The sequence below is a fragment of the Trichoderma camerunense genome (assembly GCF_050948025.1).
Source record: "Trichoderma camerunense strain CBS 138272 chromosome Unknown V8C40scaffold_9, whole genome shotgun sequence".
NCBI lineage: Eukaryota > Fungi > Ascomycota > Sordariomycetes > Hypocreales > Hypocreaceae > Trichoderma > Trichoderma camerunense.
Window position 1 is genome coordinate 1,156,756 of NW_028145361.1, and position 25,365 is coordinate 1,182,120.

A 25,365-nucleotide genomic window follows, 5' to 3' on the forward strand; every position below is an offset into this window, starting at 1 on the left:
GTGCATGCATGTATAAAACGCCCGCAAGGAAAAGGAGCCATTGTAACGAACGCAGTGCTCAGCTCAGACCCGAGTCGCACGTGCACAATATTCAAGTCCTAGGAGCAATGCTGGGAGAGCGAGCGGCCGATCGCGGCCATGGATAATACGGGCCAGAGTTAGGAGAAGCGTTGAGATGGAAAGGGGCTCTGGACTTGGGGGCATTTATGCTGATGAAGCGCTGGACAAAGCGCTGAGTACGAAGACAAACAGCTTCAAATCCATTGAGATTATTATTCCAGGTTAGTACTAACGGAGCGGTACGGAAGTAGTTGAGTTCGTACTGCTACTCGTATGTACGAGTACTCGCACGGGACGCGGGAAACATCAGCCGCTTGTTAGCATTGGCCAGCACTTGTAGCCGCGCTGAAACGGCCAAGGTCTGTTTCTCGACGCTCCCTGTGTCACATCAATCCAATACTTGCTCATTAAATGCCTGTCCCCGTCACCATCCGTCGTACTCGTACCGTGCCTTGAATCCGATATTATTTGATGGATTAGGTACCCGGCAATAAGCCCAAGCTGTCGTGATACCTGCTTGTACCCGGTACCTGACGATAGGGTAATCTTGAGGTCATCTAGGCCGATAAGCACGCAAGTCATGCTCACGTCAATGCACCGCCTGCCTAATTCTGAAAACGGCCTTGTTCCGCTACCTAGTGGCTGGCATTTGCGTCCCTGATTCTTTGCATCCAAACGTCATTGTTCACGTTCAGCATAGCGAACATTGCTGAGATTCAGGTACGGCATAAACACTCAATACAAAGACAGAGTGGCTGCTGATACAATAGATAGACATTAGGCACAAGGCGTTATACATGGCACCGTTCCGTTTTAGCTTACGACGCCCATGTTCGAAGCACTGTGCAACTGTCTGGATGGGATGGATCTGATCTCGTTGAAAGGGAGGCGAATCTACCTATCAGCAGTGACTCCCTCCCTACTCCGTATTGTACTGAGTAATACAGCGCATCTCATGCACAGCGGGCTCTAGCCAGATGCAGCCGCGGCTAGAAGTAAATAACGTTGATCAGCACGGCGTCACTGGACCAGCGTTGGCAAATACTTCCCTGGCCGCCGTCACGAGTCCCTCCAACCCTCCCCAAATTGGCATGAGGAATATTGGCTGAGAGACTCGTGATCAAGAGGCACGAGCCGGGCCAGTTTGACGCAGCGGATCAACGGGTGCAGTGGCGACCAATCGGAGCCACAATTATCCCCGCATTTTAGGACGGGGAATGGGCCCAGATGCGCACCGCTGTGGCCTGGAAATGCAGGGCTTATCGTCTTGTTGAGCTGGGGGAGCAAGGAGGCAGATTGGCAGAAAGAGGCTGGCAGGCTGGGGGAGGCTGTGAAGCTGCTTGCGCTGGCGATGGTACATACGGAGAAACGGTAGATACGGAGAGTCATGGATGGGCACAAGGACATCAGCTGCCGAAGGGGAGCCCCTGAATGGATGCCAATCGATCCCTGGACCGTCCGCCATCGTTTGCGTATCGTTTGCGTCCTTCTCCCAGAAGCTCTTCCTTGCGAACAGTGTGTACGAGTACACGCAGGTACCAGCACACGACACTCGCCCGTACAGTGCCAGCCCGGGATTTCCGTCTCAGGGGATCGGTGGCGCCCATGTACCTGGCACAAGCTCCTTGCCTTACGTGATGCGGCCTCCATCCACTGCTCTGCAAGGAACCAAAGGGCATCAAGGGACTCGCTGGCTGGTCTGGGGCATAAAGACGGAGAGACACCAAGACAGGCGGTGATGCGCTGTTCACATTCGTAGATTCGCATTGCATCGGCATCGCATCCCTTCAGAACGGTCACGAAGCCATTGTCTGGGCACCCCGGGCGTTCAATACCAGGTACATACTCGTAGTCGTGACGGAACAATGACTCTTCCGAAATGAGCGCTCTTATGGTTCCATGCTGGCCTGTGTACCAAATGTACCAAAACCTTGGAATAACTCTGGCGTCGTGCCTGTAGCTGATACTTTTCGACCGGGGTCAAGCCACACTGTAAGCCTTTGTACCTCTTCTCCCTCGACCAAGGGCGCAAGGTACCGCCGCAGCCAAAGAACAGCGCAAAGGTACCAATCCGTTCAAGGCTGAGTACCTGCGCGGTTCAGCGTTGCGTTATCGCATCGCCCCGGGAACGACGGGCTAAACCTAGTTGGGCGGACCCCCAAGACCCCGGCCACAGCGATGCGTCACCGCGGCTCACTGTTCACGCCCGCTGAGGCAGCACTGGAGCCTCGTGCCGCCGCCCTTATCTACCGCGCCATCGCTCGTCTTCTCGTCCATCTTCTTTCTCTTCCTTCTTCCATCATCTCTCTCCCCTTCCATCATCCATCTCCCCATCTTTCATCGTCGCGTCCCGTGCAGGAGGAAGCAGGAGTTTGTCTGTCTGTTCCGCTGCCTTTTTCAAGTCTTTCCGGTCCATTTGTCGCAGGTTGACACTCTTCCGTTTTTCATCACAAATCCATCACAATCGTCACGATGCGGACTGCTGTCGCTCTCTCTGTGGCCGCTGTTGCCCAGGCCAGCACTTTCCAGATTGGCACCATTCACGAGAACTCTGCTCCCGTTCTCAGCACCGTTGAGGCCAATGCCATCCCCGATGCCTACATCATCAAGTTCAAGGACCACGTTGGTGAGGCTCAGGCCGAGAAGCACCACGACTGGCTCCAGAGCGTCCACAGCTCCGGCGAGCAGGAGCGCCTTGAGCTCCGCAAGCGAAGCAGCATCTTCGGCTCAGACGACGTCTTTGACGGCCTGAAGCACACCTTCAAGATGGACGGCTTCAAGGGCTATGCTGGTCACTTCCACGAGTCCACCATCGAGCAGGTCCGGAATCACCCGGATGTAAGTTCTACAGTGCCCATTTAGTTCCAGCCATGATTCATGAACAAAAGCTAATTCTGCCACCTTACAGGTCGAGTACATCGAGCGCGACAGCATTGTCCACACTATGCTTCCTCTCGAGTCCAAGGACAACATCATTATTGAGGATTCTTGCACTCCTGAGACTGAGAAGCAGGCTCCTTGGGGTCTTGCTCGTATCTCCCACCGAGATACCCTCAACTTTGGCTCCTTCAACAAGTACCTCTACACCGCTGAGGGTGGTGAGGGTGTTGATGCCTACATCATTGACACTGGTACTAACATTGAGCACGTCGACTTCGAGGGTCGTGCCAAGTGGGGAAAGACCATCCCTGCCGGTGATGAGGACGAGGATGGCAATGGCCACGGCACTCACTGCTCTGGTACCGTTGCTGGTAAGAAGTACGGTGTTGCCAAGAAGGCGCACGTCTACGCCGTCAAGGTGCTCCGATCCAATGGATCCGGCACCATGTCCGACGTCGTCAAGGGCGTCGAGTTCGCTGCCATCTCTCACCAGGAGGCCGTGAAGCAGGCCAAGGACGGCAAGCGAAAGGGCTTCAAGGGCTCCGTCGCCAACATGTCTCTTGGTGGTGGCAAGACCTCTGCTCTTGACGCTGCTGTCAACGCCGCCGTCAAGGCCGGTATCCACTTCGCCGTCGCTGCCGGTAACGACAACGCCGATGCTTGCAACTACTCCCCGGCTGCTGCCTCTGAGCCTGTTACCGTCGGTGCTTCTGCCCTCGATGACAGCCGTGCCTACTTCTCCAACTACGGAAAGTGCACTGACATCTTCGCTCCCGGCTTGAGCATCCAGTCCACCTGGATCGGCTCCAAGTACGCCGTCAACACCATCTCTGGTACCTCCATGGCCTCTCCCCACATTGCTGGTCTCCTGGCCTACTACCTGTCTCTCCAGCCTGCTACCGACTCTGAGTTCGCTGTTGCCCCCATCACCCCCAACAAGCTCAAGAAGGACATCATCTCCGTCGCCACCGTCGGCACTCTCTCCGACATCCCCTCTGACACCCCCAACCTGCTCGCCTGGAACGGTGCTGGCTGCAGCAACTACAGCCAGATCATCGAGGCCGGCAGCTACACTGCCAAGCCCAAGGCCAACAAGGCCAAGCTGCCCGCTACCATCGAGGAGCTCGAGGAGGCCATCGAGGGTGACTTCGAGGTTGTCTCTGGCAAGATTGTCAAGGGCGCCAAGACCTTCGGCTCCAAGGCCGAGAAGTTCGCCAAGAAGATCCACGACCTTGTCGAGGAGGAGATTGAGGAGTTCATCTCCGAGCTTTCTGAGTAAGAATCTCGAAGCACATATATTATTATTTCCTTATTTTGTTGTAATGGCCATAACGTGCCGATGAGATTATCAAGTACGAGGGTTCATGGATCGGTACTAGGAGAGACTTGTTTTTGTTTTGGGTATTTGGCATGCACTATGGGCGTGAAGCCACGGATTTAGTATGGAATTTTGCCATTGACTCTGTATTCTACTGCACGGTCCTACGTTTTACAGACGGAATGCTTGTACAGGAGTATTATATAATTGATAAATTGCTTGTTAGAGCACAATAACTGTTTGCATATGCGATTTCCCGTGTCCCATCATTCACTGCTGTCTGTGACTGATAGATGCCTTTATTCAACGTAGGTATGTAGGCGAACTGTATTTTGCCCATATCTTTGTTTGGCATCGAAGTGAAAGCCTAACTAAACTTTTGCAGTGTTTGGGTGTCACTTATACTCTCGAGACTCAACAATAACAAGACAAAGGTTAGAACATGTACTGAGCATCTTCATAGTGACAATCTCCAAAGTATGTGCCTTTATTCATCCTCAGTCAAGTAAAGCAGTCTACTTAGATACCTGCCTGGCACCACCAATCTGGCAGTTCAAAATTTAAACGGCCGCCAGCTGCCAAAACCTAAACACTCACAACACAGGCAGGAGCAGAGTTGCAGAACAGGCTCTTGCCCTGTACTCTAGCAAAATGGATTCTTCCGATACAGGAGACGTCATCGTCACCTCCTTCCTCACAATAAACAACAAACAAAAGACAAAAATAACTTCATCCATCCATCGAGCTCTTTTGACTCCGGAAAGTCACATCCATCCATCTAAATCTTATACTTCTCGCATATCCAGCCCATCTCATTATCACAACGCCCATCATCGTCATCAAACTGCACATATTGTTCGATTCAATCACGATAAAGGCAACATCTTTGCGCAACCTCGAAATCCACAACAGCGATAATGCTTCGCAGGAACAGCTGCAGAAGCCAGAACCGCCCCCTGAGCAGGAGCAGGTCGTCCGCCTCCATTGTGCGAAACCCAGTCCACGAACTCACGAGCATCGAACCTTATGTCGCCGAGCGAGACGCGTATCTCGCCGCAACTCTCTCGTACAACAGAGCCCAGCCACAAAGCAATGGCGGCGGAAAGACTTCACGCTTGCAGCGTCAACAGAGCGTGAGGTTTGTCGGCCCCAACGCCCAGCCGCAGAGAAGATTAGCCACACGAGCAAGTATGGCCTTGGTGGGCAACATAAATATGCCTCGGCGTCCTGTGGGCTCTGACTCTCACCATCTTTCTTCTCCATCGTTTGAGCCACGCGAGGACGCTGCATCATTATCATACGCGAGACTACGCAAGTCGAGGTCGATGTATACTCCTTCAATAGCAAAGACTTCCAACTATTCGATGGAAAACAGCGACCCACCCGAAATGTTCAACGGATGGCTGCCGACGCCGCGATATTCATCCCTAGTCAGGAAAGAAAACGAACCCTTTCGGAGCTCTGGCGGACCGACGCTGAGAACACCCAAATCCATGGGCTTCCTCTCCAGTGACTGTGAAAGATCCATGTCTCGAGACAGTATCAGCAGCGGTCATGAAACTGTCCAACGGATACAAAGCAAGCTTTATGAGCCGTCAGAGCGCTCGAGTCGCCTACAAAGCCGGCCATCAAGTTTCTTTCAGTCGAGTTACAGGCACGCTCCGAACCCGACTAGCTTCCCCAAATCTCTCCGGATGAGCAACAACAACAATAGTTCAGTCCTCTCTTCAGAACATGTTTACGGTGCTAATTTTCCTCCTATTATCCCTTCACAACAGCCAGGATTGCGGACAAAAGCTCGCAAAATCTCCAAATCACTCAAGAGTAGGCTCAAGGGCTTTTTTAGTCGTCCCAAGAATAGGGATGACCTTGCGGACCAAACTGGAGAGCATCCCCAGGACCTTGAGTCGGATGATGGTAGCTGCTACCGTGCCCAGACACCAGCTCTGTTACCCCAGGAAGCATCAGTTTATCGTGTAGTCTCCCACATGCCTTCTTTCCATGCCGTGCCACCTAGTCAACAGCCCAGGTCACGGCAGGCCAGCTTGGGAACCATTGAAGCTGAAGACAATGCGCTCGATGACGATAAATCACGAGTCACTAGCTGGACCAACTCTACAGCAGACACAATTGCAAATCGTCCAAGGTCTTCAAACTGGAGTCGACAATACCCGTCTGACTTTCAACAAGATGGCACGGAAGCTGCGTTCTCATCTTACAACCAACCCTCGATGTATAACAATAACGTGTCACATGCCGGCCCCATAGTCAATAGTGACCGCGTGTACTCAGCACTCATGAAGAGACTAAAAGAAACGAATGGCTATCAAAATCAGTCATCGGGCGAAGGCCAGAGGCCCCAAGATTCTGTCGATACAAATTCACTGCGAAGCACTTCGACAATAAGACGGCAAGCCCGCCAGTCTACATATGAAGGATCCGCTCAAACAATCCGCCATGTTCAGTATGAGGACGATATTTTCCAAGATAGTACCGAAGGGTCGACCGCATCGCACTACTCTTCGGAATCCACAAAGAGCGTCATTAGACGACATCAATCCTCGAATTCACTGCAAAAATACGGCTATGAGACCTGTTCCAGCCCGGGCTACGGCGGGGGATCAGGATTGTCTCCTGACAGGAACGATATAAAGCAACTTGCAGCTAGTGAATCCCAAAAACCAACGCTCTCTGGACGAAGCTCGGCCTTTTTTGCTAGTCCGACATGCCACCTATTTCGTACGACCAGCCCATATCGTCGGGCTCTGCAAGAAAGCATGAAGGCCGCCCAAGCAGACGATCAGCTCCAAACGCCCAACGCCAAAGATCTCAGCTCTCTGTCTGGGATTAGCCTGCCTACGCGCCGTCCAAGCACAGAAGATGATTCCGATGATGATGTGCGAGTGACATACGCAGAGAGCGTGTACTCCAACTCTAGTGAAGAGAATGCGCCCCATGTTTATGGCACCTCGTCTGCTTCGAGATCAACAGAAGACGAGCCAGGGCACCAAGTTCACGGAGATGCCACCATTTTTATCAACACAGAAAGACGGCAATTGCCACCCGCATGCCATACTCGAGATAGCTCTTCCGCCAGCTCTGTCGAGTGGAAGACGTGGCTCAGCGCCAATGTTTCTAAGCTGGAGACGCCCCCAACGACACTGAAACCTGATTTCCCACAAGAGCCCTCATCTGCCCCCCAGGGTTTTAGTCATGTCAGGGAGAAGGCAGAGATTGAGACGGAGATTGAGCCCGATGCGGATGATTATCCTCAAGTTGCAGCATGTGCGGGCCCTCCACCTAAGCTGGCGCCAAACAAAGATTATCGTGGTCCCTCTATCTTAGCAGCGATGGCAAGAGAACAGTCTTTCCTTGCGAATCCCTGGCAGCCAAAGTCTACGACCACCAACGAAAACTCACCACCGGTATCAGGGGCACGACCCAAAAGCCTATATTGCAAAGACGCCTCGCCCATGGCTGCAACAGACAATCTACGCACCATCCCTTCAGTGCCCAACGTCAACACTTGTGTATCCAACCTTGATTCGTTGGTGATTGAGCCGCGAACATTCTCTCTCAACACATGCTCTAGGCCATTCGACCCCCTCTTAGAAGAGGCGCGCGGCCTCAAACGACGCTCACGAACTCGCTTGAGGGCATACGACGGGTCGGCCAAGTCCAGCCCAGGTTTTACAACCGCTCTTGAGAGGCAGTTTGGGGTTAGTAGGACAGGCTCACCACGGGTATGGAAGGCAGAGGAGTCGTCAGGCGAACTTGGGTCAGAAGCAGACCCGGGGATTGATGAGCTGGGGCGTCGAGACTTTGACGCGCAGGCCATGGGAAGCAGGAGGATGGTGGACTTGTTTCTGAGCAGCCGGCAGCAGAGAGTTGCGGGTAGCCAGACGCGACAAAGCAGCGATAGTCTGTCGGCTGCCTTTGTCTAAGTTAGGAGGGAGTATGAGAAGGGGGGTGAATTAGAGCATATATTATTTCTGGATGCTGCATGATTTAGAATGGCAGGTGTTAGTGTTGGCAAAGCAAACAAGTCGATATTGCTGAATTCATGACTTTCCATAACTAGGTAGATTAGGTAGCTAGGCGACAGAGACATGGTTTCAATAGAGGCTAGATGGAATCTCTGCAGTTTTGACGTTGACTTTACGAGTGTAACACGCAAGATTTGCTATTGACGTTTCCAAGTTGAGTACTGTTCTTTATGCTGACTGACAACTATGTAATCGTTGGAGCATCTTACGACTGGATGGCATGAGAGAGGGAACAAGTAGTAAAAGACTCACGGAAAATGGAGCAGGCACCTCTTTTACAGCTATGTCGTAGATCAGATAGGAGTACGGTTTTCTTATCTTACCAATACTGCACTCTATAAGTATCAAGCATCTAGATTGCTAGGTTAGTAGTTCCTGGATACCTGTAACTACTAGGTGCGGAGTACCGAGCCCATGAAATCGACAAACACTAGAACAAGATGAGAAGACCGCCTGCACATTTGAATGGAGGGAATCTTTACAATGCTGAGAGTCACTGAGATTGCTAGTCAAGAGATGTTGTTACTGCTACGTATCCGATCCCTTGTGAGAGAATCTATATCTGAGCTGATGGACTTATGGGTTAACGACACGGATGAGCCCGAGTCTGGGGCACCCCCCCTTGGTAGGTATTTGGGTGAAGATCAGCCAGCGAATGTACGTTTTCTGTCAAGAAGGCGAGAAGAATAAGCCTGGTTAGTGCTTTGTGAAAGATGGGAAAAGCAAACGTCAAATAACTGATGCCATAGGCAAACACACTGCACGTGTGCCAGTATGCTAAATCTGGTGATCATCCTCATTTACCATAACAAAGTACTAAACAATCTAGATGCTTGTGGGCTCTTCTTCTGAAGTACGTATGAACTCAGTTATCCTGCCCAGGGCCTGCAAATCGCCTTCCCTCGTTCCCGCCAATCCTTGCTCAACCCAGCCCTCCGTATACCCTCCGCCAAAATCAATGATCCATGCATCATCTTGCTGGTCAACCAAGACGTTTTCAGGCTTGGCATCGCCCCAAACAACACCTGCATCGTGTAGTCGAGCGAGAGTATCGTCAACCTGTGTGGCCCATCGGTTGCGCAAGTGCTCGGGTGTTTCTGGCTGCACGGCACAGCGCAGCGTCATGTGGTCGCAGTCGATGTACGTGAGTAGCAGGCCGTATACCATGACCTCTTGGTCGTCTCTGATTTGGACTAGGCCGATGAGGCGAGAGATTTGGAGGGTTTTGTCGAGACGGGCGTTGTGGATTTTGCGGTATGTTTCGATTTCATGGAGCAAGATGGATTTATCTCCTGGGTCTGTGAGCTTCAAATACGCAGCGGTTCCGTCCTTCAGAAAGACCTTTCTTGGGGTATGTGATGGACCGGCGCCTATCTGCTCGTTACTTGTCCGGATTTCTGACGGTGCGAAGGTTGGCCATGGCGCGAAATCTGTGTCCTCTGGGAAAGAGACTCCAAACACTTGTGGGATATCCTCAGCTTCTTGTTGTTGTATAGCTACCATCTTGTCGCCATCTGCGAGCACGACATAGACTTGTGTTTCGGGGAAAAGAAACTCGTCCAACGTCGACCCGGTATTATCATCATCACTCGGCGACAGTTCTCTGAAAATGGGAAGCATTGGCTCGGCAACCCAGTCGTAGAAGTCGTCCACGGTATACCCATCCAGCTCAAATTGTTCAGCAACTTCCAAGAAAAAGAGGTATCTCTCTCGCAGTTGCGATGACGCGGCGAAGTTGTCAACGGCGAGACGCACGACGAAGCGGCGTTGGTGACACATCATCACGAACTCGGAGTCTGTGGAGCGGTCGCTGTATGTAAACTCTAGCACACTCCAGAATGGGGGAGCCGGTGCTGTGTCGTCCATGGTATCATCCATCGTGTTGGGTTTCGGCTAATATTTTCCAACTGTTGTGAAAAACAAAAACAAAACCAACAAGTAAGGACGGTTATCTCATATTTGTATGGGAGGACCATTGACATCTATAACGAAGACACGGAACACGGATCAACAATTTCCCACCTTGTATTCATCAAGCCTGCTTTAACATTTCTGAGGTCGTTTGTGAGTAAATGAGGAGGTTGGTCATGCTGTCAGCCTGATTCACTCCGATCAGTTGGTGGTACAGTTGTTGGTGGTACAGTTGACGCCAGGAGGCGTTTCGTGCTATGCTCATGCTTGGAGGAGCACAAGAGGCTTGTATGGAGAAGAGCGCTCAGTGTTGGTTTTGGGATGTGGGAACTCCAACTCTACATGGGATACTGCATCAAATAGTGAGCTGGCACAGAAGTAGCCTTCCGGCCAGAGTGAGTTGGCAATGCAAATAGCCATCTCTTGTTGAGCTGCTTAAGCACACAGCCGTTTGTTGAGCTGATAAGTAGAATTGGAATCATATATTCCGGTCAGAAGGCCAGATAGTTACTGAAACCATCCTGCAATTTCATACCATCTCAAGTCCTAATTCTTTGCGAAGCATTGTATGCAAACTGTGTGCGGATTCAGCAATAATACTAGCAAGCTCTTTAGACTGGACTATTTGATCTTGTCGTTTCAATTCACACGCGCAGCCAAGGGGATTTACACTCGATTTTAATTCCAACTCACCGTGAGATATTCCATTGGTCTTGTATAGAGAGATTATTGTCATGACTTTTTGCGATGGATTGAAAAAGTCGATGAAGGATGATTTACCGGCTTGCAATACCCAATTGACTAACGCTCCATCATTCTGACTTCCGTTCTATCACAGCAGCTACAGTTACTGAGACCTCCTAGGCCATTTCTGAAAGAAATGTGCGTCCGATCCCATCGTCTATATCGCTGCGGTCATAAGAAGTATAGCGTCCCTGTTTACTGTAGAAGTGCGCCATACAATCGACGAACTGGAAGGCGGACAATGTGCTACCATGAGAGAACTACAATAGTCGTTCCCGACCCACGACTCTGCGGGCGAACAGCATGTTACACTGCGGACTTGAGGAGAAACGGGTGGACATGCTGCCGTTGTGGCGAACGAGGCAACAGAATGGATGGGTGTCTCGGCCCCCCTGACGGGCGAATGAGTGATTGCCGACACAGGGTTTGTCAAAGATGCAGGTATAGCTACTAAGGTTTCTGCACCCAAATGACGTGGAATATTGTATACTCGAACCTTATTCAGTAAAGGAACATACAACTCTCGAGATTGAAGAGAAGGATTGGCGACGACCGGACATCTATAGCCTAATGGGAGGATAGGCAGGGATATTAAAATCTTAGTATTATGTTTGGATTTACTAAAGGTTACCGTGATGAGCTAAATGAGGTAAAATTACAAGGTAAAGGGTCAGAGATATACTGCTTGGACAGTAATACTGTTATATATTAAGTATATACTTTTGTATCCAAGTATTATACAAGCCATCTTTAAACAAAAGCGGTCCTCCTATATGATGGGGATATTAAAGGAAGTAAGTAATTAGTCGTAGGTATCTCTATACGCAAATCGAGCCAGAAAACATGGAGGAGAGAGGAAAGGCAATCATGGTCATCACTGTTTAACATCATCATCGCTATCGTCTTCGTAGGATACGGGGCTGACGTGAACTTCCCAGAGCCGGGCCATGGCCTTTGGAAACTCGTCCTTGCGCTCCTCGCTGATCCAAGTGCCGTATTCTTCATGCGTCACCTTCTCAGCCAGGACACCCCTCATCTCACCCCTATCCACAAGCTCATGCTGCGTCCGCGAGGAGTTGACGCTGCGCGACGTGCGCAAAAAGTGCCAAAAGTCGTCCGTCACGCGGACGTACTCCCTCAGGGCCTCCTTGGTGTTGAGCGTCGCGCCGGTGGTCCAGCTGAGCAGCAGGGGCTCGATCAGGGGCGCATCGGAGACGCTGGGGTGGGAGGTGCCGATGCTGGTGAGGAACCAGGACGAGTGGCTGGGGATGCGCCTGAGCACGCTGAGGGCGAGCTCCTTGACGGTGTCAAAGTGCGGGCGGCCGTAGAAGACGCTGCGTTGCTTGGACCAGGTGTTTGAGTGGACGATAAGGAGGGGCACGTCGATGACGGCATTGAGAGGGCCGCTGGCCTTGCCTGGATCGAGGATGATGCCCCCGACGGCAGGGTTGATATCCGAGGGGGCGTGCTTCAGGGCCTGGAGAGCGCCGGTGGCACCAAAGGAGTGGCCTGCGATGGTGAGGTTGCCAAAATCGAGGCGGCCGGCCCAGTCACCAAGGTGGGAGCCTTCGAGGCGGGAGTTGCGGCTGAAGATATCGTCGCCTTTGCCACTGTTGATGGTGCGCAGGATGTTGATCGTCTCTAGGATTTCGGCATCTCGGAAGGCGAGCTGTTCGCGCTTGTATCTGGCGGCGTCCATGGGAGGATCGGATAACAGCTCTGCTTCTCTAAAGGTGAGGAGTTTCTTGTCGTCCTGTCCCTTGATCCTCATGAGAGACCCGGGACAGCTCCCGTCTCGGTGCTCTACAGCTGCGACAACGTATCCACGGCTGGCCAGCTCGCCGACGAAGTGAGTGTAGTCGGTCCTGGAACTGGCATCGCCGTGAGAAAAGACCATGACGGGGAACGGCTCAGCATCTGTCGCCCTAAGCAGTGGCGCATCGACCTTTGCGGGAATCGTGATGCCACCCGCAATCGCCCACAGCGCAAAGGTGAATATCGGCCGGACGATGAAGTTGTCGACATGAGCGAACTTTGCGTAACCAGCCGCCGTCAGGCTGATTGGCCTGGCAATCCAGTCATGTCTGCGCCGGTGCTCCTTGACACTCTTGTCGACGGGATAGTAGACGGTGAAGAGCGTCGTCTTGTGCTCAAACGCCGGCCGGCCGGTGTCCTTGAAGACGGTCTCGGACACCAGCCGCGGCTTGTCGAGGGCAATCTCGACGTCCACGGCGCCGACATGGTAAGGGCCCGAGTATGCCGGCAGCGGCGAGGCCAGCAGCGGCACGCCACGGACGAGACACAGCAGGGCGTACACGGACACGAGCACAAAGGCTGCGTACCGCCAGCTCCGGCGAGGGCGCACCAGGTCAGCAAATGAGGCGAGAGAGCGGCGCCACCAGAGCGTCCACCGGCTGCTCCGGTCGAGACGGAACCATCGCGGGGGACGAAGCCATTTCGGCTGCGTCTGGGCCAGGACGAGCAGTGGCGAGTCGGGCAGTGAGACGGAGTCGTGTTCCTCTTGTTGCTGTTCCTGGCTCTGGTCTTGTTCTTGTTCTAGGACCGAGTCAAGCTCGAGCTCGGAGTCGTCATCCGAGTCGGAGACGGGCTTGGAGGAGATGAGGGGGGCGGATTTTGATTTGGAGGAAGACATAGTGGAAAGAGATGCGAGGCTATCGATACATTTGGAGAATGGAGAGTTATGGAAGAGTTGATATTTACGCCGTTATAATGAAAAGAGAGGAATTATTAGGTAGTATGTACAAAGTAGGCATCATCGATGTAGGAGTGAATAGACAGGGTCGTTCGATGACGTCGTCGGGTTTGGATTTTTTGGCCTGCTAATTCCATTTTACATGCCATTGGAAAAGGTACTTGCTTGTTTTAGGAAATTGGCCGTTGGTTCGGGGTACCTCGGCGATCGGTATGCCAGAGAAGCTGAATGACAGCCTCTCACCATATGCAAAAAAGATTGAGTTATGAGATAAAGTATGAAGACTCAATGAAAAGTGAGTTAATGAGCAGATAAGATGATTGAAGAATATGATGCTTTTGATCGTAATGGTGTGTCGATGAGCTGATTGTGTCGAGGTGCCTGATTATAGGGTAGCTGAGAGGCAACTATGCTGAAACTCAATCTTGTGGCCATATCGTTTGGCTGCTGATACGCTCCGTTATAGATGTATGGTTAAGGTTAATCAAATGGATGCCAATCAATAAGTCTCTGTTCTCTCTACTGTAATCTCTTGTAAATGATCTTGCCAATGAGTGTATTGTCTTCTGTTATGGCTGCATATGCACAAGCAGGATATGCTGTCTTACAGGCCACGCATAAGAGTCAAGCATGCAATGTAAATCACAAGCGTTAATAGCATACCAACATTGCACACAGATAATGAGAAACGCACCCATAGGCTGCAAGTTAACCTGTCAAATCAACTCACAAAGCTTACTGGTTCCATCCACGAGGCCTCTCACCTCTCCTCCAAAAGAAAGAGGCAATTTAACAGTGACCTATTAGCAAAGCCCCAGATATCAAATAATATCCGGCAATTGTGGGCCGTCCGTTCCAGAAAGCGCCACACCGGAACCAATCACCAATATATCGATACAGCTGCTGTCGAGAAACATGCACCTCTCGCTTTTAGCTCTTTAGCTTTACGGCCTGCTCGGACAAAACAGACACATCCTCTTTTGCCGCGAGTGCATTAGGCCCCAAGCCTCTGCAATGCACCGTAGGCACCGACGGAATGGGCTGCCAACATCGTTGGTTTTTGCTTTCCCGGTCTAAGCCGGGCAGCAGTCCTGAGATAAGAAGCTAAAGTGGGCTGAACTGAACTCCGGACTCGAATCGTCTCGCCAGTCAGCCCCAATGAGAAGACGAGGCGACTTAGGTGAGACTGGGGGCGGAACTGGGGATCGTCTTGGTTGCCCTTTGACACGCCTCTGCACTGTGTATGAAGACTGGATTCTTCGGCAGAATTCTTGCCGGCTTTGCTATCATGCGGCCAAGGAAACGTGCAAACTGCCGCACGAGCACGAGCACGGGAAGCCGTGGGAAGCTGAGAGGGTTTTGGATGAAGCCGGGATCCCCGCACTTGGCACGCTCAGCTCTTTCTTTGGGCCTATCTAAGAAGACATTACCACAGATATCGGATGATGGTTTATCACTGTAGTAGGCCTCTACTGCTCAAATACTGTCTGTACTCGTACTCGACTTGCTGCAGGCGAGAAAAGATGCATGGCTCCGTGGGATAGACACGGGCAAGCTGCAGCTGTGAGGTATGTACAAGCAGAGTACTTGCACATGCCGTGGAGCATCCTGCGTCATCACAGTGTCTGCTTCGAGACGAGAGTCACCCAAACTTGTTGGCCCGTTATTAGTTTGCAGCAGAGCAAGACTAAAAGAAAAACAAAAAGCCCAGTAGGAGGAGAGAATTCGGGGTGAAGCCGGGCTGAAGGTGATTCATGCAAGTTGGATGCATGAAGCGGGCGAGTGGAGCGGCGAGGGATGGGCTGGCGGCTTGGACCGAAGGGCTAGAGGAGCCTATCACACAGCCTGGCCGGCCATCGCGTGAGCCACAAAGAGAAGAAAGAAGCAGGGCGGGGAGTGGAATGGGGATGAAAGATGGCGGCTTATGTACAGTATGAGTGCCATCAAATGGCCTCACCTGGGTGCTGGTCTAGTCCGTGCCGTCGGTATTAGGCATTCCTATTCATCCTGTCTCGCCACATAGGCTATATGGTATGTTGTAGTAGCAGGATTAATAGTACTGCCGGCAGCCAACACTGGTAGCTTGAAGCAATATCGACAGTCTCACTTGGTGTAAATGCTAAAAGTACACTTGTAGCTTGGAGCATGACGGAAGAGGCACAGCAGGCCAAACTCTCAACGACTGCGCCTTGGACGGGCCGCAGCGGGAACCGTGGCCTCGGGATGGCATGGCAAAACGCCAAGAGGCAAGATAGAGAAAAAAACGTCAATATTTCCATCTCTGTGTCTGCGCCTCTCTCTCAGCCCGTGTGAAAGCAAATATCCCTAGGGCAAGTTTCTTCTCCCCCACCTTGACACGCAAATACTAGTCACGCCGCGCGGTAGTTGTGTAATGCGTGAGCACTGTAAAAAAGCAATCAGCCAGCTCTGGTTCGCGAAAAAAAAAAAGAGAATAATCCGGGTATAAGTCGGGGGGCCAAGTGGCGCGCATCTTGACAAATGGAGACAAATATCCGTTCGTTGGTGGCCTCGAAGAAGAGCTATTGCTGGGACAAGTACAGTTACAGTTACAGTACAAGTCCCATCAGCTTCGGCCCCTCCATAATACCCCACAACGAACAGGGAAGAGAACAAATGGAGAAGAGATCACAGGGATTTGCGGATTTGCAAGAGGTAGTGAACGAGATGGGCAGAAGAACGAAGATGGAGATCAAAAGCCGAGAGCGGTACTGTGCTTCGTAATCCGTCTCCAAGTTACTCCGTACGAGTATACTGACTGGCTGACTGACTGCACGGCTGTACGAAGATGTGTTCCCGTAAGAGGCCAGCCAAGAGTCATGACGTCTTATCGCACCACGACGATGGACCAGTTTACCCAGGTAGGCAAAGCGCGCGGGAGGCCCTCTTGTGATAACGGGGGAACGGGTGCTTACAGCATCTGGTCTGGGACGGAAGTGCAGAAGAAGGACGAGAGAAGTTGAACAGCAAATGAGCAGCAGTTGATACGAGCGCACAGAACAGCAGGGCACAGGGGCAAGTAGTGTACTCAGCATGTACATCCCATCGATCAATACAGTACTGACTGCATCCAGCATATGTAGCCGGCAGAAAGAGGCAATAAATGTGATCAGATGTGTCGGGGAAGACGGATTACTCCGTAGAAGCCCCAAACGGGCAGGCGGCGGGCCGGGGTGATAGGATCAATTGGACATTGATCTTTTGTGGCTGCTGCGTACATGTACATGCTGGCATCAATTGTGAATAGTTGGGAGTACTATGGACGCTGCTGTTTAATCAATACAACAGCCCCCAATCTCATGGAATCACGGCAGTTGTCCAGATGCCTTGTAAGGCTGAGCGAGCAGGTCATCTCACTCACCCTCGCACCCTGTGGCCGACAGGATTCCATGATCAGACTGATCCGTGGCCCTGCTGGAGAGCTGCATCCAACAACCGAGTGCCCAAGCCCGGGCTGATACTCCCGCGGGTGGCTGCTGTAGCTCCCCCGGGCTGCACCGCACCGTGCTGCATCGACTTCAATTGTTACTGTTCCGCATGACACCAAAAGAAAAATTGGATAGACGCCCCAGAGCACATCGCCAACGAGGGGGATACCTGAATGCTTCGTTACATGGCTGGAATCTGGTCATGGTAGTAGTACTAGCAATACTACATAACTTAGTAAATCTCCAGCTATCATATCCTACCGAGTTCCTGTACCTTTACTTGACATGTCCGTGTCCCGGTTTCCCTTTCTCTGGTCTCTCTGGTCTCTCGTCTCTCCGCCCATCTGCGCCAAGATCGAGCCATCCGTGGTGGAGTTGCGGAGCAGCAGGTAGCGGTACAAGGGCCGATACAGGTCCTGGGTATTCGGATATGACACTTGACGGATTTCTTCTCCTCTTGTTCCAACGTTCCTTTTTGCTTCTTCCGTTCATGCCAGGTGGCTGGCTCTTGGGTAGGATACCATCAGGTAGTAGTATAGTAGAAATGCCATGATCCAAACGAATATCAAGTTGACAATGATCCTCCAAGTGCAGGCGAGCTTCGGAGACTTAAACCCGGTACCAGGTCCATCATCTCTCACTCCAGCAGCCAGAAAGAACATGGATCGACCAAAGCCTTGTTCCAATGTCCAACAAGGCGGCAGTCACCTGCAATTTAATCCAATGACAATCTAGTAAAAAGGGCCAGCTGCAAACATGAACACATATGGATATCCATACAGTGTGCTGTAAATCTTCCCTGCATCGCTGCTCAAGACCTTGATGGATACAGATGGTGCATGTCCATCCATCCATTCAATTCTTCGCAGCGTCCGATAGGCCTGTCAGCCACTGGCCCGTAGCGCTCTCTCGTACTGTACATGCCCCCGTTGTGCTGTTTGTACAGGTACCGTACAGTGCTGACCACGGCACCACCTGCCTGTGCTCGCTGCATCCTCTGGCCACTTTCAGTTCATGTCAAGTTTTTTTTTTCTCTTCCCCCCTACTTGCATTTTTTCCTCTCCTCCATCACGAATTTCTTCGTTCCGCCTTTGGCCTCTGTGTAGCGCCGCTCTCTTTTTTTTGCCCTCAACTGCGCTTCTCTCTCCTCTCTCCTCTCCTCTTACTTCTCTCTTCTCTTTAGAATCAACTTCTCCAGTACAGATACAGCAGCGCCTTGTCCACCAAACAATCTGCGCGCTAAGCCGGTTCCCGCTGTCCAGAGCTGGTTTGGCTCGGCCCCGCTTCGTCTTCATTTCTCCCGAGACCCCTTTACTTGACGATTTGACGCCTCTGCATTTTCGTCGCGCCGCGGCTTTTTTTTCTTTTTCTTTTTCCTCTCTCTCTGTCCTCCTTCGCCCGACGAATCCCCAGCCGACGCCCAAGCAGGCCGTGTCCTTGTTTTCCCCCGGGGGTGAGTGTCTCGTCTGTTCTGTTCTGTCCCGTCTCCTCTGGCCCGGCTGTGAGGCTGAGCGGAAATTTGCTTTGCCACGACATACATCTGGTCCCTCTCCCGCATCGCTTGATCCAGGCCCTCGCTTCCCCTCTGCGGTACGGGCCTCGTCGGGCCTGGCCTGTTCCTGGCCTCTCTCTGCAACAAGTCACTCTTCCTCCTGGAGACGTCGCATCTTTCAGCGCCCACTCCGGCTGACAGTTCCAAATCTCTTGGCCGTGGGGAACCTGATATGACGCCGTTTTCCATATTCCATGGCCCCACAAATAGCATTTGACCGCAACTTTTGATGGATTTTATCTCGCATCCTCACCACTAACACCTTTTGAATCTCTAGCCCAAAAGATAGTCGTCCATCGCCATCGCCGCCGTGTCTCCGTCCCTCGACCGATTCCTGTCCCCGACGCAAACAATGTCCTACTACGACAATCCCCAGTGGTCGGCTCCGGCCCAGAACAACTGGGACCACCACGGCGCGAGCACTCCTGTTCGCGCAGGTACGTTGCGCGCCCTCTCCGTCTCTGTCTTCGACGTGGGCGCCGCGACTGACGACTTGATGCCCACAGGTGCCAACGGACCACAGCCCCAGGATGATTATGCCTTTTCGTATCAATTTGATGGTACGTACAGACGAATGGTGGCGTTTCCGACCCCTGGTGCAACAACGTTGCAATTGTTTGAATCTTCTTTTTTTTCCTTTTTTGGGTTGCGGTCATGAGTGCGCCACATCTGCCACTCTTGCCGCTCCTGATACCAGAGAATCTTGGAAATTTGTACTTTTGCGATGACACCTCGCGGGCCTCTACCCCCCCCTCTCTCCTCGACTTCGGTATGATTTTCTAGGATAGCTGCTAACTTGTGGATGTATAGAGGTTGATCGTGCCCACGAAAACTTGCAGAAATCCGGCAAAGGCTATGTCATGGGTGCGCGACGTGAGTTTTCCATACCCAACTAGCTGTCGCTGGTTACAAGAGAAAAAAACCAAACAAAATCCCCATCTTCTCCTCTCATCCCCCCACTCCTACTTGTCGTAAGTAGCCAAGGGCCTCGAGCAGGCCCTCAGAAGAGTCCTATGGCTAACCACGTAACTCTTGTCCCCCCTATAGATGGTCGAATGGGTGGTCCTCGTGCTCATTCTGTTAACAACTTCGATGACGCTCGTGGCTCTCAGGGAGCAAACCTCCACAATTTCTATGCCGCCCAGCGTCACCAGTCTTCTCGAGGCTCCAACGAGGCGGAGCAGGTCATGCAGGCTAAGAGAAGGATGGCAGCTCAGCGGGAGCGTGAGCTTCGAAACCTCCACACGGAGCAGCAATATCAACGAAGTAGGCCTCCCTCAACTGTGTAGCACTTCCTATCTTCCTATTCAAAGGGGGTTCCCAAGCCAGAAAAAAAAATAATTAAAAAAAATGTTATTGGCCAATGGGGTGGTTCAAGATGGACACCTGCCTGTTCCGCCGAGTCTTTTGTCTTTCTCACCCCGAGCCATTTTTCGTTGCCGGGAAGGCCGTTCCTTTTCTGAGACGGCATCTCGGGTTCTGTTTTTTGTTTGGATTTCTCTTGTCAATTGTCTACGTCGTGTTTATGGTTCAGCGTCGAGGATGGTGGGCAACACGTGCTAACGACTCTTTTTCTTCTGACGTAGGTGTCTTGTCTGATGTTGCCACCCAGCAGGGAAACAACAAGCATATGACGGAGGAGGAGACTCGTGAGCTCATTGCTCGCCAGCGCAGCGCTCTGTATGGAGAGGGCACCTTTGCCGACAAGGCCGGCTACATTGACGAGACTGGCAACATCCGCACCGGAGCCCCCGGTCCCAGCGGCCCTGCCAGCCTGCGAGGCCATTCTCCCCTTGCTTATGACAGCATTGGCCGCGTCCCGGCCGACGTGGGAACTCCGGGATCGGGCGCTGATCTCAACGCGGCTGACCTGGGCTCGCGACCTCAGAGCACCACCAGCCCTCAGACCGCTGGACCGACAAACAAGGTGTTTGACAACGCCGTCGGCTCCCAGAGCCGTACCAGCACGTCCAGCCCGACCAACGCGTCTCCTCCCCGCGGCGACTTTGGACCTGGTTCCAAGGTTTCTCAGGGAGCTGCCGTTGCCCCCATTGGAACTCGTCCCACGGGAACGCCCACGGGCAACGCTTCTGCCAAGCGCTCCAGCACTCCCCATGCTGCAAATGGCGGCTGGGGCCGCGGTAACGGTGTTTGGGGCCAGTCGTCTGGCCTCGGTGCTCAAGCCAGCGTCTGGGGTTAAAGTCAGTCAGTTTATCATTTGCGGCGGCGTTGAAAGGCGGTTGTAACCTTTTCTTTTCGTCTTTTTTCTTTTCTTTTTATTTGGCTGGAGGAGCAAGGTGAAGAGCAAGTTGAATTGTTGCATTAGTAGAAAAAACCAAAGGCGCTGGGGAGGCAAGGGAATGGAATCATTGGCATTTTCGTTCGGTCATTTTTGGTCAAGGCGGTTGATTTCGGTCTTCGCGTTTTGTTTTTTCGCTGGGTAGTCTTTGGTACGATATTCGGCGAAGAAAGGTATTGCGAGGCATTTCCGGGCGATTACGACAAAGGCAAAAATAAGGGGGAGGGGAGGCTTGCTCTACTCTATACCTGGGATCTGGAATTGGGATGGCCTGTTGGGTGAACTCGACAGAGGAGCAAGGGCATCCGGGTAGGAGTTTTTATCTTGCTTTTGGCGCAGGATTGGGACTGGAATGAGGAGTTGCGTCCTTGGTTGCGACAGCGGCGTATCCTTTTTTGAGTTTTGGCGACTCGATTTACATGCGGCGGTGGGATTACAAAATTGAACAGGAGCACTTTGGAGAGCGTTGGCTGGGAGAAGGAAAGGGGGGTTCGTTGGCTGGAGTCGGCTATGGAGTAAGTTCATTTGCTGGCAGGGAAACAAAATTTGATGGTCAATATCCGGGACATATGGAAAGGCGTTCCATTGGGCTACCGGTAAGACTGGCAAAGATGGAAAACAAAAAGTACACGACATTGCGCCTTTTGCTGGCTAGGATCTTGATTTGGGGGATATGGAATGGGGATGTTCTGGTGCTCAAAAGGACCCGAGAAAAAAGGACCCGAGAAAAAACAACAGAAAGAACTTTACAAAAAGCGGCACAAAAAAACAAAGACATAAAACGGTGGGTGAGAGAAAAGGGGGGGAGTTGAGTACGAAGCAGGACTCTTGGGGGATGGTTTAGGACTTGGCTTTCCTTGTGTTGTTTTTCTTTCTCTTCTCTACTGGGCGGCTCTGGGAATAGGCTTGGGCTCTTTTTTTTTTTTTTTTTTTTAACGGTTATTGTTTTCTCTCTTTTGAGGGACGGGAATATGGGTTTTGCTATCAAGGGGAGGTGTTGCTTTCAGTGTTGACAATGGTCTGCTTCCTTTATATAACTTGGGGGAATTACAGGCGCAGTCTAACTTGATGGTTGTGGGAAAGACGATAATTGGGGGCAAATTTATAGGAAACCTCTTTTTTTAGTTGCAAATGCTAGCAAAGATAATGAGAGAATTGGGTTTGGGAAAACGTGCTCGAGTTTTTGACTGATTTGATGTTTCATTTTCACGGTATACCAGGAAGTCATTATGATATATGAAGTATGAAGATTGATATATATGAACAAGAAGTAGCTAGCTATACAGTATCTTGTGTCTTAACATTATTGTATATGATGATGATGATGATGCACAGATCATTTAAGATCATTTAATCAGTATATTTGACAATGCATAGTTCCAGCCTTTATACTTGATCTATGAACATTGTATAGTAGAGGAAGATGGTGATAATAGCAGGTTTCATAAGAAAGTAACCGTAGTCACTCATATGAAGAAAGGCCTTGGTAGTAACAGATACTCAAAGAGCCATATAGACAAAATCATATTGCATCTATATCCAATCCTGCAGATATAGGTCGCCGGGGTATCGAATAGCCAGACTAGAGTGCTAGATAACAGCAGCACCCCCTTAAAATATGTACACGAATCTTCCCACCCTCACCACAATGGTCTCACATCGCAATCACAGCATCAACAGCTTTGCCCCCTCATCCAAATCCATCACATCATCCGCACTCGTCGCCTTACCTCCCCAAACAACAGTCCCTCTCCCGTCTACCGCAAACGCCCCCGCCTCCTGCCACTTACTCCCCAGTTCCGTCAAAGAACCGTTATCCATCGTCTCCTCAACTGCACGCCCTTTTCTCGGTTCCGTATATCTGCCTGCCATCTCCTTACTCCTGCTGTTACTCCGCTGGATGGCCCCGGCCACTCGGTCCCCCAGCCAGCCCGTTTCCTTCCACGATTGGACTTGGGTCGACGGGCTGAGGACGTACCAGATGCTGCTTGCGGTGCCGAGGCCCCAGGCGGCGTAGATGGAGCGCTCTTGGTCGATGACGATCTGGACGTTCCATGAGCCGCCGAGCAGGTCGATCCATTTGTATGTGGCTCGTTCGGACGAGTGTGAGACGGCGATACAGGTGATGGAGCCGGCATGGCGATTTGCTATTGCGCGGAGCTTGAGGAATGTCTTTTGGGCGACTATATGTATGTGACTTTCGTTAACATCTGTTCAAACTTATATCATGATGTATGTATGATATGGATATCAAAAGCAGCTTCACCACACATGATAACGACAATGACAACGGGTTACATCTAAGACTTACAAGCACATCCAACACACCGCAGAAACACAACTAGGCACTTGGTCCTCCCTCCCAGCTGAAGCCTCCTCTGCCGATCCAGCGGCGCAACCTGTCCGATCCGAGGCACCGGCGCCAGCTTTACCGGAGGCGGCGGCGGAGACAGCCAAGGGGTGACTTTGAGCGGCAGCGACGTATTCGACATCCATGTGCCCCAGGCGCCGCCGCCCTGGGCATCATCTCCGGTACCTGTGCGTTTTCCTGTGCTTGTCTGGGACGGCGCGGCGAGTGCTGATAGGTCTAGGTCGTTACTTGAAAGGCCGACCTTTCTCAGGGCAAGCTTTGTGCTGAGGCTGGAGAGCATGATTGAGTGTGTGTGTATGTGTATTAGGAGGCAAATGAAAAGGGTGTCGTATGAAACTCTCCCCACGAATCGCCCAAGTCAATAAAGAATCGCGAAAATTCGTCCTTCGGCCGGCCAAAGGTCTCGTCAATGAGTAGAAACAGGAATAAAGCGCCTTTGGTGATTCGTCCCTTCAACCTCAATGCGCTGCTCCCCTTACCCCCCATTCTTGGTAATACTGCCACTAAGCAAGCACTGTCCTGTCAAAAGCTGTATCCAAGAAACAAGAAACAAACCTGATACACAGGGGGTTTCCGAGGCTGCTCCAACGCCAACAGCAATTAGAAACACTAGGCAGCCCCGAAACAATTTGCTGCTGAGCACTGACACCCTGTTTGTTTCTTCATTTTCCCTCTCATTTTCTCAATGGCCTGTTCTGTCCAGTAGGATGGAATCATCGGCTTTTCAGGGTCCTGACCGGGGTTCTCTTGCGACAGGGTCTTCCGATTGGTTGGCGGATTGCGGAGGCGAAATCAAATGCTCACTTGAGAACATAGCGAGATAAAACCATCTTGTGTTTTGTATGGGTATGTCTGTGTGCTACTACGTTGAATAAGACGAAGCCTTGTTGGCTTAAGCATAAGGTCACCTTTTCTGGAGCTGCCCCTTGGTACCTTTCGAGATTACGAAAGGCTGCCAATTTGCCACCAACTCCCACATGAATCATAGCTCCCAAGAGTGTCTTGACAAATTCCAAATTCTCAGACACGGGAACAAGGCCAGCAAAGCCGTGACTATCTAGGGATCCACCGAGAGATGCAGTCATGGTTAGCCAGTCAAAGAGCTTGTGTGTGGAAAAGTTGCCCAGGCACGCTGTACAGCCACTTGCATCTGGCAGGTGAGTTACACCGGCCAGTGTTTGCAGGTTGAAGCAACACAAGGCTCGTGTGACCGGTAAGACAAGGCGCATAGTGCTATAGGGCTGAAGGGAAGCCATCGACTTGGTTCGAAACCAGAGACCTGATGGACAGGCAGATTGACAACGAATATCGTACTGACTGCGCCTCACCCAGCCTGACATAAGATGAGGTTTTGGGCAGCGGAATCAAGATATCAGCTAAGAATGTCTTGGAGATTGTAGCCCTGAGTACAGCATAGCCGCACGGAGTATGCTGACAACTAATTCGATCGCCAAAATGGAGACCCGAGTTATGCTGTGCCTGGGTAACGAGAAGGTACAAGAACATCTTGTTGCTTATGCATATATGACGGAGCTATTGGCCTGAACGTTTCTGCGGATATTAAATATCCGACATGCATCTGATTCAGCTTGGCTCCGGTCATGTCAAATTGTGGTCATGTGTGGCAAGGCTGCCAGGGCTGTCTCTCAGAGCAAGATTCCTCAAGTAAACGGGCCCAAGGGGACAACTGATTTGCAATTGAGTCGTAAGATCAACGAGATATGGCAACGGGAATACATAATTTAGCGTCCCCTAACAGTAGAGCCTTGTCCTGCTTCGTGAGAGTAGGATTGGCACTTGCCAAAGCCACAGAAGTAGATGAACTAATCATAGTCGGTCCTCTATAGTTGAGATTGAGCACAAAAGCTTGGCTAAATTTCCTGTTTTCTTCCTTGGCAAGCAAAACACTTCAACACCAGAGTACGGTAAAACGGCAACGGCATGTAATGAATGGGCCCGTTACATTGCATAAAGTGACGGGGTGATGCGCGGGTCTGGCACAAGGCGGAGGCATCTCGGATCCTC

General features: G+C 51.5%; 10 protein-coding genes across 10 annotated transcripts; 3 read left to right on the forward strand and 7 right to left on the reverse strand.

Moving 5' to 3' along the window:
- Window positions 1-380: 380 nt before the first annotated feature.
- Window positions 381-1,909, reverse strand: V8C40DRAFT_245766 (uncharacterized protein). The gene has a single exon (XM_083215978.1). The coding sequence runs from the start codon at window positions 1,825-1,827 to the stop codon at window positions 1,120-1,122; it is 708 nt and encodes a 235-aa protein (XP_083073238.1). The 5' UTR covers window positions 1,828-1,909; the 3' UTR covers window positions 381-1,119.
- Window positions 1,910-2,325: 416 nt separating this feature from the next.
- On the forward strand, window positions 2,326-4,510 carry V8C40DRAFT_245769 (S8 family peptidase). The gene is made up of 2 exons (XM_083215979.1): window positions 2,326-2,898; window positions 2,969-4,510. Exons 1-2 carry the CDS (start codon window positions 2,533-2,535, stop codon window positions 4,217-4,219), a joined length of 1,617 nt encoding a protein of 538 aa, XP_083073239.1. The 5' UTR covers window positions 2,326-2,532; the 3' UTR covers window positions 4,220-4,510.
- Window positions 4,511-4,587: 77 nt separating this feature from the next.
- On the forward strand, window positions 4,588-8,382 carry V8C40DRAFT_287670 (uncharacterized protein). Its single transcript, XM_083222755.1, has one exon. The coding sequence runs from the start codon at window positions 5,176-5,178 to the stop codon at window positions 8,200-8,202; it is 3,027 nt and encodes a 1,008-aa protein (XP_083073240.1). The 5' UTR covers window positions 4,588-5,175; the 3' UTR covers window positions 8,203-8,382.
- A 747-nt stretch (window positions 8,383-9,129) lies between these two features.
- Window positions 9,130-10,243, reverse strand: V8C40DRAFT_287672 (uncharacterized protein; the record flags this gene model as incomplete). Its single annotated transcript, XM_083222756.1, has 1 exon — window positions 9,130-10,243. The coding sequence occupies exon 1, from the start codon at window positions 10,180-10,182 to the stop codon at window positions 9,130-9,132; it is 1,053 nt and encodes a 350-aa protein (XP_083073241.1). The 5' UTR covers window positions 10,183-10,243.
- A 1,325-nt stretch (window positions 10,244-11,568) lies between these two features.
- V8C40DRAFT_245778 (platelet-activating factor acetylhydrolase) lies at window positions 11,569-13,915 on the reverse strand. The gene has a single exon (XM_083215980.1). The coding sequence runs from the start codon at window positions 13,610-13,612 to the stop codon at window positions 11,834-11,836; it is 1,779 nt and encodes a 592-aa protein (XP_083073242.1). The 5' UTR covers window positions 13,613-13,915; the 3' UTR covers window positions 11,569-11,833.
- Window positions 13,916-15,685: 1,770 nt separating this feature from the next.
- Window positions 15,686-16,458, reverse strand: V8C40DRAFT_245780 (uncharacterized protein). Its single transcript, XM_083215981.1, has one exon. The coding sequence runs from the start codon at window positions 15,949-15,951 to the stop codon at window positions 15,697-15,699; it is 255 nt and encodes an 84-aa protein (XP_083073243.1). The 5' UTR covers window positions 15,952-16,458; the 3' UTR covers window positions 15,686-15,696.
- Window positions 16,055-16,903, reverse strand: V8C40DRAFT_245781 (uncharacterized protein). Its single transcript, XM_083215982.1, has one exon. The coding sequence runs from the start codon at window positions 16,765-16,767 to the stop codon at window positions 16,240-16,242; it is 528 nt and encodes a 175-aa protein (XP_083073244.1). The 5' UTR covers window positions 16,768-16,903; the 3' UTR covers window positions 16,055-16,239.
- Window positions 16,904-19,022: 2,119 nt separating this feature from the next.
- On the forward strand, window positions 19,023-20,870 carry V8C40DRAFT_266112 (uncharacterized protein; the record flags this gene model as incomplete). Its single annotated transcript, XM_083219711.1, has 5 exons — window positions 19,023-19,107; window positions 19,177-19,230; window positions 19,481-19,543; window positions 19,718-19,936; window positions 20,257-20,870. The coding sequence occupies 5 exons, from the start codon at window positions 19,023-19,025 to the stop codon at window positions 20,868-20,870; spliced, it is 1,035 nt and encodes a 344-aa protein (XP_083073245.1).
- Window positions 20,871-22,580: 1,710 nt separating this feature from the next.
- Window positions 22,581-23,880, reverse strand: V8C40DRAFT_227041 (uncharacterized protein). Its single transcript, XM_083212282.1, has 2 exons — window positions 23,281-23,880; window positions 22,581-23,152 (listed from the first exon to the last, which is right to left on the reverse strand). Exons 1-2 carry the CDS (start codon window positions 23,618-23,620, stop codon window positions 22,635-22,637), a joined length of 858 nt encoding a protein of 285 aa, XP_083073246.1. The 5' UTR covers window positions 23,621-23,880; the 3' UTR covers window positions 22,581-22,634.
- A 236-nt stretch (window positions 23,881-24,116) lies between these two features.
- Window positions 24,117-24,897, reverse strand: V8C40DRAFT_245789 (uncharacterized protein). Its single transcript, XM_083215983.1, has one exon. It carries the CDS (start codon window positions 24,678-24,680, stop codon window positions 24,141-24,143), a length of 540 nt encoding a protein of 179 aa, XP_083073247.1. The 5' UTR covers window positions 24,681-24,897; the 3' UTR covers window positions 24,117-24,140.
- Window positions 24,898-25,365: the final 468 nt, after the last annotated feature.

Excerpts from the sequence above, each read along its gene's own strand:
- V8C40DRAFT_245766 (XM_083215978.1), bottom strand. The coding sequence starts at position 1,827 with ATGCGAATCTACGAATGTGAACAGCGCATCACCGCCTGTCTTGGTGTC.
- V8C40DRAFT_245769 (XM_083215979.1), top strand. The coding sequence starts at position 2,533 with ATGCGGACTGCTGTCGCTCTCTCTGTGGCCGCTGTTGCCCAGGCCAGC. Across the intron at positions 2,899-2,968 it reads AGGTCCGGAATCACCCGGAT|GTCGAGTACATCGAGCGCGA; the intron begins GTAAGTTCTACA and ends GCCACCTTACAG.
- V8C40DRAFT_245789 (XM_083215983.1), bottom strand. The coding sequence starts at position 24,680 with ATGTCAGGCTGGGTGAGGCGCAGTCAGTACGATATTCGTTGTCAATCT.
- V8C40DRAFT_287670 (XM_083222755.1), top strand. The coding sequence starts at position 5,176 with ATGCTTCGCAGGAACAGCTGCAGAAGCCAGAACCGCCCCCTGAGCAGG.
- V8C40DRAFT_245778 (XM_083215980.1), bottom strand. The coding sequence starts at position 13,612 with ATGTCTTCCTCCAAATCAAAATCCGCCCCCCTCATCTCCTCCAAGCCC.
- V8C40DRAFT_245780 (XM_083215981.1), bottom strand. The coding sequence starts at position 15,951 with ATGGAAATATTGACGTTTTTTTCTCTATCTTGCCTCTTGGCGTTTTGC.
- V8C40DRAFT_245781 (XM_083215982.1), bottom strand. The coding sequence starts at position 16,767 with ATGCTGGATGCAGTCAGTACTGTATTGATCGATGGGATGTACATGCTG.
- V8C40DRAFT_227041 (XM_083212282.1), bottom strand. The coding sequence starts at position 23,620 with ATGCTCTCCAGCCTCAGCACAAAGCTTGCCCTGAGAAAGGTCGGCCTT. Across the intron at positions 23,153-23,280 it reads GCGGTGTGTTGGATGTGCTT|TCGCCCAAAAGACATTCCTC; the intron begins GTAAGTCTTAGA and ends ACATACATATAG.